This window comes from Gracilinanus agilis, chromosome 2 (genome assembly GCF_016433145.1).
Source record: "Gracilinanus agilis isolate LMUSP501 chromosome 2, AgileGrace, whole genome shotgun sequence".
Taxonomy (NCBI): Eukaryota; Metazoa; Chordata; class Mammalia; order Didelphimorphia; family Didelphidae; genus Gracilinanus; species Gracilinanus agilis.
Window position 1 is genome coordinate 641,625,722 of NC_058131.1, and position 14,781 is coordinate 641,640,502.

At 35.2% G+C, this 14,781-nt stretch overlaps 1 protein-coding gene across 1 annotated transcript in view; it reads left to right on the forward strand.

Moving 5' to 3' along the window:
- Positions 1-14,781, forward strand: part of HECTD2 (HECT domain E3 ubiquitin protein ligase 2) — a 113,777-nt gene that overhangs the window by 56,893 nt on the left and 42,103 nt on the right. Inside the window, exons 5-8 of the mRNA XM_044662626.1 lie at positions 4,962-5,064; positions 5,496-5,585; positions 7,115-7,179; positions 12,808-12,853. Of these exons, the coding sequence (XP_044518561.1) occupies positions 4,962-5,064; positions 5,496-5,585; positions 7,115-7,179; positions 12,808-12,853 (304 nt within the window). The remainder of the gene's footprint in view (positions 1-4,961; positions 5,065-5,495; positions 5,586-7,114; positions 7,180-12,807; positions 12,854-14,781) is intronic.

Below are 14,781 nucleotides of genomic sequence, written 5' to 3' on the forward strand. Positions count from 1 at the left end.
AACAATTGGAAAGCCATTGATTGCTCATGGGTAGGACGAGCTAACATAATAAAAATGACCATTCTACCCAAATTAATTTACTTATTTAGCTCCTTACCTATCAAACTACTAAAAAACTCCTTTACTGAATTAGGAAAAACTATAACAAATTTCATTTGGAATAACAAAAGATCAAGAATATCAAGGGAAATAATGAAAAAAAAATGTGAAGGAAGGGGGCCTAGCAGTACCAGATATTAAACTATACTATAAAGCAGCAGTCATCAAAACAATATGGTACTGGCTAAGAGACAGAGGGGAGGATCAGTGGAATAGACTTGGGGTAATTGACATCAGCAAGACAGTGTATGGTAAACCCAAAGAGCCCAACTTTTGGGACATGAATCCACTATTTGACAAAAACTGCTGGGAAATTTGGAAAACACTATGGAAGAGATTAGGTTTAGATCAACATCTCACACCCTACACCAAGATAAATTCAGAATGGGTGAATGACTTGAATATAAAGAGGGAAACTATAAATAAGTTAAGTGGACACAGAATAGTGTACTTGTCAGATCTGTGGGAAAGGAAAGACTTTAAAACCAAGCAAGAGTTAGAGAAAATTACAAAATGTAAATTAAATGGTTTTGATTATATTAAACTAAAAAGCTTTTGTACAGACAAAAACAATGTAGTCAAAATCAGAAGGGAAACAACAAATTGGGAAAAAATCTTTATAATGAAAAACTCTGACAGGGGTTTAATTACTCAAATATACAAGGAGTTAAATCAATTTTATAAAAAATCAAGCCATTCCCCAATTGATAAATGGGCAAGAGACATGAATAGGCAATTTTCAGGTAAGGAAATCAAAAGTATCAATAAGCACATGAGAAAGTGTTCTAAATCTCTAATAATTAGAGAAATGCAAATCAAAACAACTCTGAGGTATCACCTCATACCTAGCAGATTGGCTAAAATGAGAGAAGGAGAGAGTAATGAATGCTGGAGGGGATGTGGCAAAATTGGGACTTTAATGCATTGCTGGTGGAGTTGTGAACTGATTCAACCATTCTGGCTGGCAATTTGGAACCATGCTCAAAGGGCTATAAAAAAATGCCTGCCCTTTGATCCAGCCATACCACTGTTGTGTTTGTACCCCAAAGAGATCATAAATAAACAGAAAATATTTATAGCTGCCGTTTTTGTGGTGGCAAAAAACTGGAAAAGGAGGGTATGTCCTTCAATTGGGGAATGGCTGAACAAATTATGGTATATGCTGGTGATGGAATACTATTGTGCTAAAAGGAATAATAAACTGGAGGAGTTCCAGGTGAACTGGAGAGACCTCCAGGAACTGATGCAGAGTGAAAGGAGCAGAGCCAGAAGAACACTGTACACAGAGACTGATATACTGTGGTAAAATCAAATGCAATGGACTTCTGTACCAGCAGCAATGCAGTGACCCAGGACAATTCTGAGGGATTTATGGAAAAGAACACTACCCACATCCAGAGGAAGGACTGCAGGAGAGGAAACATATAAGAAAAACAACTGCTTCAATGCATGGGTTGGGGTGGACATGATTGAGGGTGTGGACTCGAAACTACCTCACCAATGCAACTACCAACAATTTGGAAATAGGTCTTGATCAAGGACACATGATAAAACCAGTGGAAATGTGCATCGGCCATGGGTGGGGGTAGTGCGGTGGGTAAAGGGGAAAGTAGGAGCATGAATCATGTAACCATGTTAAAAATGAATATTAATAAATGTTTAAATTAAAAAACAAACAAAAAGAAAATAAATGTAACAAAATTATAAAGATCAAGAGGAGTTCTAATGAAGAGATATGAGAAGATAACACCAACTTACCCCTTTGTGGATTTAGTCCATAGATGTTACACATTACACTTGTTTTCAAACGTTTTTCAATGTATTGATTATTTATGCAGGCATGTTTTCCCTTTCCAAAAAATACTATGTCATATGGAATGGTTTGGGGGATGATGGGGGGGATACATGATGTATATAAGAAACATCATGGGATACTATGCTCATGCAAAATATGTAAGAAAATATCAATTAAAAACATTAAAAATAATAATAACCTTCCCTAAAAAAATAGTTGGAGATTTTTAAGAAATAAGAGATGCAGTAGAACAGATCAGTTATATTATATAGATTTTAAACTTTGAGTTGTGAAAATGAGAAATCTGAAATACCTTTGAATTCCCAGGTATTCTCCAAATCATAAGCTGTTCTATATTTTTCAGTTTTATTTGTTTTAAATAATAATATGTCACCAAAATGATAAAAAGTGAATTTTTTCTGTGATAAGTTTATTCTAAAAGTTTCAGTTTATTCTAAAAGTTTTCTATAAAAATATGTAATAGAAATGCATAGTTTATTATGAATTAATGCATTGTGACAATGATTTAAATGTTTTAAATTAAATGATTTAATCTCTATTATTTAAATGCAATAGATGATTAAACTGATCATGTGATTTAAATGATTGTGATCATTTAATAATTAAAAATATATCTATAATAATGTAAATTATCCAGGTCTTCTAAGAATGTACTTTTAATGTACATTTTTAATGTACTTGGATACTTAAATTGGTCAGTTAGGTTACACTGTTCCCTAGATAGTGTTATTTACATAACCTCTAAAAAATTCTTAATTTCTGGCTTTCTTTTTTTCAAGATTTCAAGTAGAAATCCATTCTCATATGTTATGACAAAATTGAGTTACAATATGTATTAGTAGTTTTTAGCTTTTATTATATTTTAATTGGATTAGAGAGGTTTCAAGGACAATATAGCTATGGTTATAATAATCAGGGCTTTGCTTTAGAGTGCCAGATAAATAATAACAATTAATTTATATAGCAGTCTCTGTGTAAGATCTCATTGATCCTCTAAGAATAGTTTTAATAGCGGACATTTATATAGCATTTTAAAGTTTGCAAAACACTTTCTATATATTATCTTATTTCATTCTCACAGCTCTCCTGTGAGATGGGCGCTATTATTATTCAGTTTTACAAATGAAGAAACTAAGATCATGTGACTAGCCCAGGGTCTATAAATGATATCATATATGTCAAGTGTTTTGTATACTGTAAAGCACTGTTTAAATATCCATGACAATTATTTCCTTGATTATTAACCCCAAGATATCCAAAGAGACAGAAAGCACCCTTGATCTATGGAGACTGATGGCAAGACTCAATTGAGAACTACATAAAATGAGATGGAATTAGAGAAGTTTCAATTTTCATTCAAATTTCATTGAGGGATATAGTGAGCTGAAAACCCTTTGAATATCATCTCTCATTTTAGAGCTGAAGAAACATAGGCTCAGAGAAACTATGACTTGCCCAGAGCCATTTTGGCAAGAGGTGGCAGAGACAGAATTCAGATGTCAACTTTTAATTACAGTTTTTCCCATCTTCCCAGTCACACGGATGAAACCACAAATTCATCAAAGTATCAGGGGCTCTGAATCTGTGATGTACCCTATTCAGAACTTGTGGAGCCTTATGTCCCTAGTATAGACTTACAGACCAACAATTTAAATTATTTAGGTCCTACTATTATATATTCAGAACTAGATGGGTAACCTAAAAAACTCCCTCCTTTTAGGAAAGAAGAAACTAAGGTCCAGGGGTCAAGTGACTGATTTAGGTGAGGTTTAGACCCTGCTGTTTTGGCTCCAGCACCCAGCTTGAAGTCAGGAAGACTCATCTTTCTGAGTTCAAATCTCGCTTCTGACACTTCCTAGTTGTGTGACCCTGGTAAAGTCACAACCCCAATAGCCTAGTCCTTATCTTAGAACTAATACTAAGTATTGATTCTAATACAAAAGGTAAGGTTTAAAAAAAAACAAAACAATTTCAGATGAAATCCCTTAGGTCAGTCTATTTTAAAGATTACTGTTTGTATATCTGGATTCCAATGCCAATTTTACTGCTAATTAATTAGCCCACTCTCTGCTTATCTTTCTACATCTGACCTAGCAAAGAGTCATTAGAAAAAAAAGCTATATAAGTAGAAATTTATTTCTCAAAAAATAGAAAATTTATAATGAAAGCAAATGTTTTACTCATGGTAGAGAAGAACTATATTATTATATATATTATTATTATTCCTATTGACTCCCAGAGGAGCATAGGGCTGCAACCATCTCACGCCAACGTGCCTATTCTGGGCAACTTCCCCCAACTGGGCATCTCACGCCAACGGACTCTGTTCTGGGCAACTTCCACCAACTGGGCATATCTTTGCCAGGTCTGTTTTGGCCTTCCGACTTTTCTCCTCCCTGGTGAAGAACTATAGTTGGTATTTATTTAAATAAAATATCTCTCTTTAGACATGAATATGCATCATGTCCTTGATAACTAGGCACTTGTCTACATTAGGCAGGGCAAGGCTGTGGTTGTTATTCAGTCATTTCAGGCATGTCCCACTCTTCTTGATCCCATTTAGGGTTTTCTTGGCAAAGATAACTAGAATAGCTTGTCATTTCCTTCTCCACTCATTTTGTAGATTAGGAACTAAGACAAAACAAGGTTAAGTGACTTGCCTAGGGCCACACTAGGAACTAGGAGTGTCTGAAGCCAAATTTGAACTAGGAAAGATGAGTCTACCTGACTCCAGGCCCAGCACTTTATCTACTGCTCCACTACCTGGCCAAGGACCTACCTGGCCAAGGACAAGAGGAGACTGAGACAGAATTGGAAGTGAAATCATGTCATAATCTAATTTAGACATCACCATATTGTGAAATTGTGTTTAAGATCAAATAATAAGAGCATACTAATTCTGAAAAACAAAAAAGACTTGAGCATTCACTTTATCTCAAAATTGGATTTCACCTATAAATAGGGAAAATATTGGGGAATAAAATCATACTGTAATTATGAATATTTAATATATTTCTATTAAAGTGATCTTTACTTTTCATTGTAGGGAAGATGTAGAAAAAGCGAAGTCATCAGGAGAATGGAAAGAGGTCCATGACTTTTATCTCACAACATTTGATTCTTTCCTGGAGCTCAGTGCTGTTTTTAAGGTTAATTGATAGTTTTCTAATCCATTTTGTATTTTTTTAACTTAAAATTCTTCTAAAATATATGATTACTTTGTCCTTTGCCTTGTTTTCCACACTTAAGAATTAAGCAGCTTTTGAAATAAATACACATGAACAAATTACTTTTTAAATCCTACATAAAAACTATTCCGATCTGTTATGGTATAAGCAATGTTATAAAGTTCTTTTTTTAGGATTCAAAAATGAATATGTGTGTGTGCACACACATGCAAATATACATACATACACATATATGCATAGATATATAACTATTTTTGATATAAAAATTTTTATAAAAAAGATTCTTTTAAATCACAAGAACAAAAGAGCAGTTATAAAGTTTCAATTTTATTACTAAGAATTGCTTTTATAAACTTATAATGACATATTCAACTGTTTAATTGAATTTGCAGAAAGATGCCGATACCCCATTTAATACTATTGAAGATTCTGGGATTAATACCAAATTTGTGAATGCTGTGTATGATGCCTTATTAAATACTGTAAGTATCTGAAGTTACTTAGAATATCCATATGCAAATGTTTTAAAATGTTTAGTGAATTCGCAAACAATAGGATTTAATTTAATTTTTTAAACCTAAAGATAATAGATTTGGAAGTTACCTATATAAAGTGATACTTAAAGCAGTGGAATTCATTGAGATTGCCAACAGGAGAATAAATCAGTCCACATATAGATCTCAAGAAATTAAAAAATACAACTGTATACTATTTAAACTTAACTATGAGCTTTATTGGTAATGCTCAAAGTAGTGGCAGATGCAGAAAGGATTTAAAAATACATGTGCCAGAAAGTTCTGCCAGTTGTCCATTTTCTCCACAAAGAAGCCTTCTTCCAAGCAATCCTAGTTCTTGAGTAATAGCAGGGACTAGGACTAGTACTATTTTATACTCAGGAGAGTAAAAGGAGCCTCAGGTTTTTTAAATTCACTGACAGATGCCTTTTAAATACACCAGTCAAAAGTAAGTTAGGTTAAATGCACACAAAGATTGACAGAGTTCTTCTTGGGGTGGAGGAGGCCATATTCATAAGTTTATAAGTCAAATTCATTCTCACTCTTTCTGCCTCCAAGTCCTCTTCTTCCTGTTGAGAAGATTACATGGCTTGGCCAAGTGGCATCAGAATGAAATTGGAGAGGTTGGTAGTTCTTGTAGGGTCTTAAACATATAAAGTAAGGGCTTGAATTTTTATTCCATAAATATTTGAGAGCCACTGAAGATTTTTGATCTCCAGAAGTAGATTTTTTAAATGAATTCCAGAGCTTACCATGTCTCTGCACAGCAAAAAAAAAAAAAAATCTCATTAACCAAGATTTTAGTATAAGAATTGTGTTAAATATTGTCATTTAAAACAAATATTCATTGGAAGAAAATATATTATACAGAATACTATTTATACAAAAATTTAATATGTAAAAATTATTTTAAAATATATCATTTATTAAACTGCATGACATTTTAGGATTTTTTAAGTTCCTTTGTAAAAATTCTCATCTTCATATTTTGCTTTTTATTGTGTCATCTTTGTGACAATTAAGAAAAAATATTTTAATAACTTGGCCCATGCCAACATGGTATTAGTGCAATAATTTATTTTCCTTTTTAATTGTGCTAAGTATGATTCTTTTTTAATTCCTGTCATATTATCCTGTCAATAAAGAGAAAGCAAAAATATATTTTTTTTAAACCCTTAACTTCTGTGAATTGGCTCCTTGATGGAAGAGTGGTAAGGGTGGGCAATGGGGTCAAGTGACTTGCCCAGGGTCACACAGCTGGGAAGTGTCTGAGGCCAGATTTGAACCTAGGACCTCCCGTCTCTAGGCCTGACTCTCAATTCCACTGAGCTACCCAGCTGCCCCCAAAAATATTTTTTGCTGTGCAGTAATCATTATTACAGATTAAATATAGATTTTCCTGTATTGAAACAAATTTATAAATATACATAACATGTAAAACAAAATTATTTTTTAAGTAGTTTGGTACTAACATTTTGGTTTTCTTCACTTTACAGCCTCAAGATATTCAGAAGTCAGTATTGAAAGGTATCATTAACAGTCTATTAAGAGAATGGAAAGGGTAATTACATTATTTATTTTACAGTTAACTCCCTAATGCTAAGTAAGGTGTTTATAAGTAGCTTATGTTTTTAAAATGTCAAATTAAAATATTTCCAGTTAAGATAAAATACAGTTTTATTTGAATAGATTTTCCCCTAGAAAAATCACCTTAATTTCTCATTATACAACAATTTCTTATGCCATACATGTAAAATTACTGTTATTTTTTAATGACCTTGTGGGCCATCTAAATTGTTTATAATCCTGTTTTGAGAATGAATGCATCATTAAAAACTCTGTCCCGATACCTCAGGACCTAGAGAAGCTTTTAGGATCATAGATTTAAGTTAAAAGAACTTTGGAGTAATCTTCTCCAGCCCTTTCATTTCTTATACGAGGAAACCAAAGCCTAGGAAGATCAATTGACTTCCAAAGGTCAGAAGGTAGCAGGTAGCAAAAGTGAGATTTTTACCCTATTCTCTGACTACAAATCCATCCTGTCTTAAAGCCAAGTTATTTAGTTGTTCCTTATCTGCACAATGAATTTGTAAGTGAAAACAAGTACTTTGAACCTAATAAGATTTAAGGCTACAACCTTTCTGAAAAGACTTGGCAAATGTTTATTGTCTTGGTTTTATATATAAATTAATTTTTTTATCACATATCACAAGAGAGAGATTGGCCATAACACAGACTAACATGTAACTGTGGACAAGTCACAACCTCTCAGTTCCCCACACAGTTCTCTAAGATGGTAAAGTATGAATGAGTTGTTACTCTGCATTTGTAGAGGAATTTTTCCACACTGAGTATTATCCAAACTGTTGAAATCACAAATCCAGATTACCCCACACTCTCATTCTATCACCACCATCACCAACATCCCTTCCCCCAATCAAAGAACTGTTGTTATAAATCACTCTCCTAAGAGGAATTATGTGATGCCTCATCAAAAGGAAATAGATGGAGCTGGTAGCCTAAAACAAGATACTTAATTTTTCAAAGGGATTAGAACCTGTCAGTCTTTTTAAAAAATAAGAAAACAGAAGCATTCTGAGTAAGAGTTTTGAAGCAGGTAGACTACACCATGGGAAATTTCTTCTGGACACTGAAAGGAGCTATTATGAAGTGAAGAGACATTAAAGAAGGCATGACCCTGGATAAGTCACTCTGGGTCCTTGTTCTCTCATCCTGTAAATGTGGAAGTTTCTCTCTTTAAGGCTTTTACTATGATTCAGTTTTGTCCACCATCAAAGCCACATGTCCATTAGTGAAATGACAAGATGCTAATTAGAAAAAGAGGTGAAAAATTAAGATTTTGCTAAAAAGTAGAACCAACCTTAATAACCAAGTACTTGTTGAGCTTCAAGTAAACCAAGCACACTTTGAAGAAGGGAGTCAGAGGTACAAACAAAACTTCCATGAGCCCAAAGTCATGTAGATTTTCAGGAAAGTAAACAAAGGGTACAGTTGCAAGATAAATGCAGGATAATCTGGAGCTAGGGGAAAATTTAGAAAACTCCTTCTCCTTTAGAGACTGAGGAATACAAGAGATGAGTCAAGAGAGTGTCAGTCAGTAAGTCAGCCAGCATTTATTAGTCCCTTACTGTGCTAAGCCTGGGGATACCAGGAAAGATGCAGTGTGGATGTGCCACGCAGCCTTAGAGTGCCTGATGCCTGTATGATGCTGCCCCAGGGCTGCCAGGCTCTTTACACAGAATAACACCCAGAACATAACCAAGGAGTCTGTGCTAGGAAGCAGATTCTTGCAGGACCCAGAGCCTCAGCCTTATAAGTCCTGTCAGCTAATCAAATTGATCACATTGTTTTATAAGATTATTCTCTTACAAAAATGAATAATATGGAAATGTGTTTTGTGTCATAATGCGTGTATGACCAAGTGAAATTGCTTGTCATCTCTGAGAGGGAGGCAACATGAATCATGTAACTTTGGAAAACCTGTGTGTAAATTTATTATTGGGATAAAATAAAGAAAAAATTTAATCAATCACATTAAACTAGAGCAGTGATGGGCAAACTACAGCCCTTGGGCCAGATGTGGCCCCCTGAAATGTTCTATCTAAATGTGCAACATTATTCCTTATCTGACAAATACAATGAGTAGGATACAGTACAATGAAACTTCCAAAGAGTTGCCTTAGAAACAGACTGACAGATGAGCATTTCCTTTTCTTTGGTCCCCTCTTTAAAAAGTTTGCTCGTCTCTGAACTAGAATATCAAACTTATTCTTACTCTTAAATTTGCTTCTAGGTAATTGTATTTCCTTTAGTTTTCTTATTTTACTTTAGCTGAGCAAACACTAAGCTCCTTATTCCTAGAAGGTATGCTCCTCTTAATGCTGCCCAAAGCCCATTGCTCCTGATTCTGCTCATTGGAACCAAACAGAACAAGTTTTATCCCTTTTCCTTGTGAAATTCTTGAAGGGGTTATGGTGAGCTTTCTCTTCTCCAGGCTAAACATTCCTAGTTCCTTCAGTCAATCCTCATCTCATGAGCTCATGCCATGAGCTCAAGACCCTTCCCTGTCCTTTTTGCCCTCCTGTGGACACTCTCCCACTTCTGGCCTTCTTAAACTGGGGTGCCCGGAACTGGATACAGTATCCAGAGGAAGTCTGATAGAGAGATGGCAGGAGTTCTTCACCTGGGGTGTAAATTGATTTTTAGAAATTTTGTAATAACTATTTCCAACATAACTATTTCCCTTCTTAATCCATTTATTTTACTTTATACGTTTAAAAATATTATTCTGAGATCCATAGGCTTCCCCAAGTTGTCAAGGGAGTGTTCTTGACACAAAAGTTTAAGAATCTTTGATACTTGTGGGACTCTCAACTCTGCTCCTCTTAATGCGAACCAAAATCCCATTAGTTCTTCTGGCAGGTCATACTGAGTTTACTGAAACTCAGATCTTTTTCAGAACAACTTCTATCAGTGTTTTCGTCATCTTATACTTGGGAAGTTTAATTTTTGGATCCATATTGCAAGTTTCCATTTATCTTTGTCGACTTCCATTTTATTAGAATCAGTCCAAAGCTCTAGCCTGTTGAGATCCTTTTGGATCCTGGCTCTGTCATCCAGTGTGTTAGCTGTCTTTCCCAGCTTGATACAACCTGAAAATGTGTTGGAGAGCCATTGGCATCTTTATCAGAATAATTGATTAATAAATGTTAAGTAGTAGAGATCTCTGAGAATACTTCCTAGGTCTCTCCTGTTTTATTGACACTCTGTAACCTGCTCAAGTCACTTATGACTTGAGATTCACTTAAGTGAGGTCTACTTCCTGGGCTGTGCCTCAGTTTCTACAGCTGTAAAATGAGGAGGTTAAAAAAGGGACCTAGAAGTCCTTTTTAAGTCCTAAATCTAGGATCCTATGATCTACTCTTTTAATCTAGTCATCTAACCAATTCCAAGTCCAATTTGTCTGAGATTTTGTTTGCTGTGTTATGCTGCTCAAGTAGTATTCCTTGGTATATTAGAAGAGCTCACATCCAGGGTGTCAGGAATTGACTATTCATATGTATATTATGTTCTTAAATTGGCTGTTCAATGTTGAAAAATGTCAATGTCGAAATTAGTCATCCTAGAAACTCCTGTGACAACTTTTCGGCATCAGGCCATGCATGTGATCTTTCACCAAATCAATGAGTGCCTGCATGATGACTCTGACTCTGAGAGGCTTTCACAGTGAGTCGTCTATTATTGCTCACAATTTTTTTACACTATACTTAGTATCAAAGGAAATACAGAAACTCTTATCAGTATAACATTAACCATTTTTAAATTGAATATTTTCATGGTTACAGTTAGTTTTCAATCTTTTAAAACTTGCTCAGTTGTATCCAACTCTTCTTGACCCCATGGGCTGTGGCTGTCCATAGAGTTTTCTTGGCAAAGATAATGGAAGAATTTGCCATTTCCTTCTCCAGCAGATCCAGTGGATCCATTTGTCAGGCGATCAGAGTTTCAATGACTCACCCAAGGTCATAACTAGGAAGCATCTAGGGCTGGTTTTGAAATCAAGTCTTCCTGACTCCAAGCCCAGCCCTCTACACACTGAGCAACCTAGCTGCCTCCTAACCATATAGAGGTTAAGTGACTTGTCCATGGTCACACAGCTAGGAACTATCTGAGGCTGGATTTGAATTCCGGTCTTCCCGACTTCCCAACTGCCTTTTCACTAAATTTAACAATAGGATTTGAAATTTTCCTTAGTTTTACTTATTCTGGTTCTCCAAAGGTTATCAAAACAACTTAAAAGTATTTATTTTGGTCTATGTTTGATCATGCTTTTAGAATTTATGAAGTAATAATATGCAACAATAAGTCAATTGACAAGTTTTAATTAAACAATTATTATGTACCAGGCATCCCCTTTGTAACTTCTGACACCACATTTTGTTTCACTATTCACCAAGTCCTATGACATGCTAGAATTTATGAGACATATAGTAATAAAACATTAAAATACAGAAAGCATATCTAGGAATGAACCACTAAGAACTGAAAGTACTACACCACTATTTATATTTTAAATATATTTTTTCATAAAAATGAAAATTTGTTAACTCCCTTGTCAAACATAAAAAATGAATCAAACAATGACCAGTTAGGTCAAAAACAAAATGTTGTGCCTTTTCCTTTGGCTTTACCATGTTTACTTTGATCTGAAGGTTTTTTCACAAGATTTGAGATGTACTAGTAGGTGGTAGAGGTGGTAATTGCAGTGATGGAAGTAATAGTAGTATTAATAGTAGTAGCAGCAGCAGCAGCAGCAGGTAGTAGTAGCAGCAGTAGCAGCAGTACCCCAGTAGCCACAGTAGTAGCAGCAGTAGCAGCAGCAGTAGCAGGTAGTAGCAGCAATAGTAGTAGGAGCAGCAACAGTAGCAGCAGCAGCAGCAGCAGGTAGTAGTAGCAGCAGTAGCAGCAGCAGCAGGTAGTAGTAGCAGCAGTAGCAGCAGTACCCCAGTAGCCACAGTAGCAGCAGCAGTAGCAAGTAGTAGCAGCAATAGTAGTAAGAGCAGCAACAGTAGCAGCAGGAGCAGCAGGTAGCAGTATAGGTAGCAGTACCAGCAAGCAACAGAAGAAGCTATTTATATAGCACCTGCATATGCCAGGTACTGTAGGTATTTTACAAATATTATCTCACTTGATCCTTACAACAACCCTGGGAGGCAGGTGCTGTTATTATCCACATTTTACAGTTGAAGAAACTGAGGCAAACAGGTGAAGTGACATGCTCAAGTGACTGAGACCAAATCTGCTGTGCCACTTCGAGGTCTTTATAGTTTTCGACTAATTGAGTTGCTTTGAGCCACAGTGTATTCGGATGTCCTGATCCTGTTCTTTCTTGGTTCTCAGAGTGGCCGGGTCAGTCTCTGCTGCCAGGGACCTCTTCTTTCTAGAGTAGGTCAGAGCTGCGCTCTTTTCCTTCTAGTTTAGGAAGAAGCACAAGCATAAAGATGGCAGATGAGGAAAGGAGGCCGGCAAGATTTCTTTGTGTCTGTCCTGATTTGTCTAACCAGACCTGCTTTGGCATGACTCAGTTCTTGTGGCAAGTCCTTACTGAACAATTCAGTAGGAACTGAATATATATGGTAGTCTTGATTAGACCTCTGTTTCTTTTCAGGCCACGGTCAAAAGATGATCTTAGAGCATATTTTATACTTTTACAGGTAAGACAGTAAAAACTGAGCTAAACAATCCAGGTCACACACACCTTTCTGTGTATGTGTGCGTACAGACATGTATATATGTATATATGTTTATGTGTATGTTATATATATAGTATATAGTGAATAACAGTGTAATAAAATAATAATAATTGTTAATTTAGATGAAATCTCTTGATGTTTAGAGGATCACAATTGTTTGTGACCAAAGAACTAAGATTATTGACAAATTTATAAAAGAAATCTAAGGCAAGGTGGGTTTTAATTACTTTAGTTGTCACATGCATGATGAGTACCCATGCCCAGAACACACAGAGTACAAGAAACTTTTTTCCTTCTCCTTATATTTGGCCTGAGAGTTAAATAATTACAACTTTTTAGTTACCTTCATGTGGCTACTGGATCAAAAACTTTTCTATTTCTAATAAATGCTTGAGAAAGTTATTTCTTGAGAAACTATGGACCCTTGTTACTGATTCTCAAAGCAAATATACAGGAAAAAATTGTTTTGGCATATAAAAAACACAAAACCATTTCAGTGGGGATTGGGAGCATTTGAGGTCTACATCAAAAAATATATATAATTTGTTTTTGTTTTTAAAGAAAGAAATCAGTTTGTCTACTTTTAAAATTAAAAACGGGAAACAAAACTGTATGAAAGAAATTATAAAATTCATTTCTATATCATGAGTGATTAAAAAAGGGGAAAAGATTGGAGGTAGAAGAAGGGAGTAAAAGACAAAAAAGGATAAGGGGAAAAAGGAGAGAGGAAAACAGCAGATACAGAGACAGAAGGAACAGAGACAGACAGACATTCCATTTCTACTCTTATATCTATCATTTGACCTATGAGCATCAGATCGTTACTTATTGTGAACTAATGTCTTCTGAAAATCTATAGTCTAACCATCTCCCTCTTTCTCCTATTCCTACTTTTCAACAATTGAAATAAAAATGTATTGTCCCATGTAATTCTTGGTGGATTTTTTGTTTGTTTACATTTCAAAGTAATTACCAGGTCCCAGAAATTTACTTTAAAACCTTAGAAGTATTTGGCAATTTATTTACCTATACTTAAACATTGACATCTAGAAGCTGACATTTAGAAACCATAAATTCAGCTGCAAAAATAAGTCTACTATAAATAAACCTACCATTTGCTAGGCATTGTGCTAAGCACTAGGGAGACCCAGGCAAGGCAAGAAGATATCCTTTCCTCAAAGAGCTTGTAGTCTAATGAGAGAGAGAATGTGCAATTACATACAAACAAAATGTGTTCAGAGTAAATTAGAAAAAGGTTTAGGAATTTAGGGTGTACATACATAATAGTTGAAATTTGCAATCACAATCAACATTTATTTCACTTTCTAAGAATTTTTGTCAAATCAGATTTAATTTTTTGTTGGGTCATATACTTTAGCAAATCTGGAATCTCATCAGTATGAACACTCTCCATCAGAAAATATCACAAATTACTCTTGCCTTCTTATTCTATGTAATTGTAAGCTCTTCTAGGGCAAGAAATACCTTTTGCCTTTTTTTTTTAATTCTAGTGTTCAACATAGTGCCCAGATATAACAGGCACTTTATTGACTGTTTATTGACTAATTCTGTGTCATCCCATGACTTGTCCAAAGAGAATCTGCCCAAAGTACTAGAGCAGGGATCGGCAACGTATGACTCTCGAGCCATATCTGGCTCTTTTGAGGGCCAGATATGGTTCTTTCTGCTGGAGCCATAAAGTCAATTTTTTTTTCAGGCGCTGTTATAGGAGCGCACACTGTGAGCACTGTACGGCTCTCACGAAATTACATTTTAAAAAATGTGGCGTTTATGGCTCTCATGGCCAAAAAGGTTGCCGACCCCTGTACTAGAGACTCCTTTAACTTCCTCTGGCAATTAGCACTTAGACTGTCCAGCTGTTATCTCTG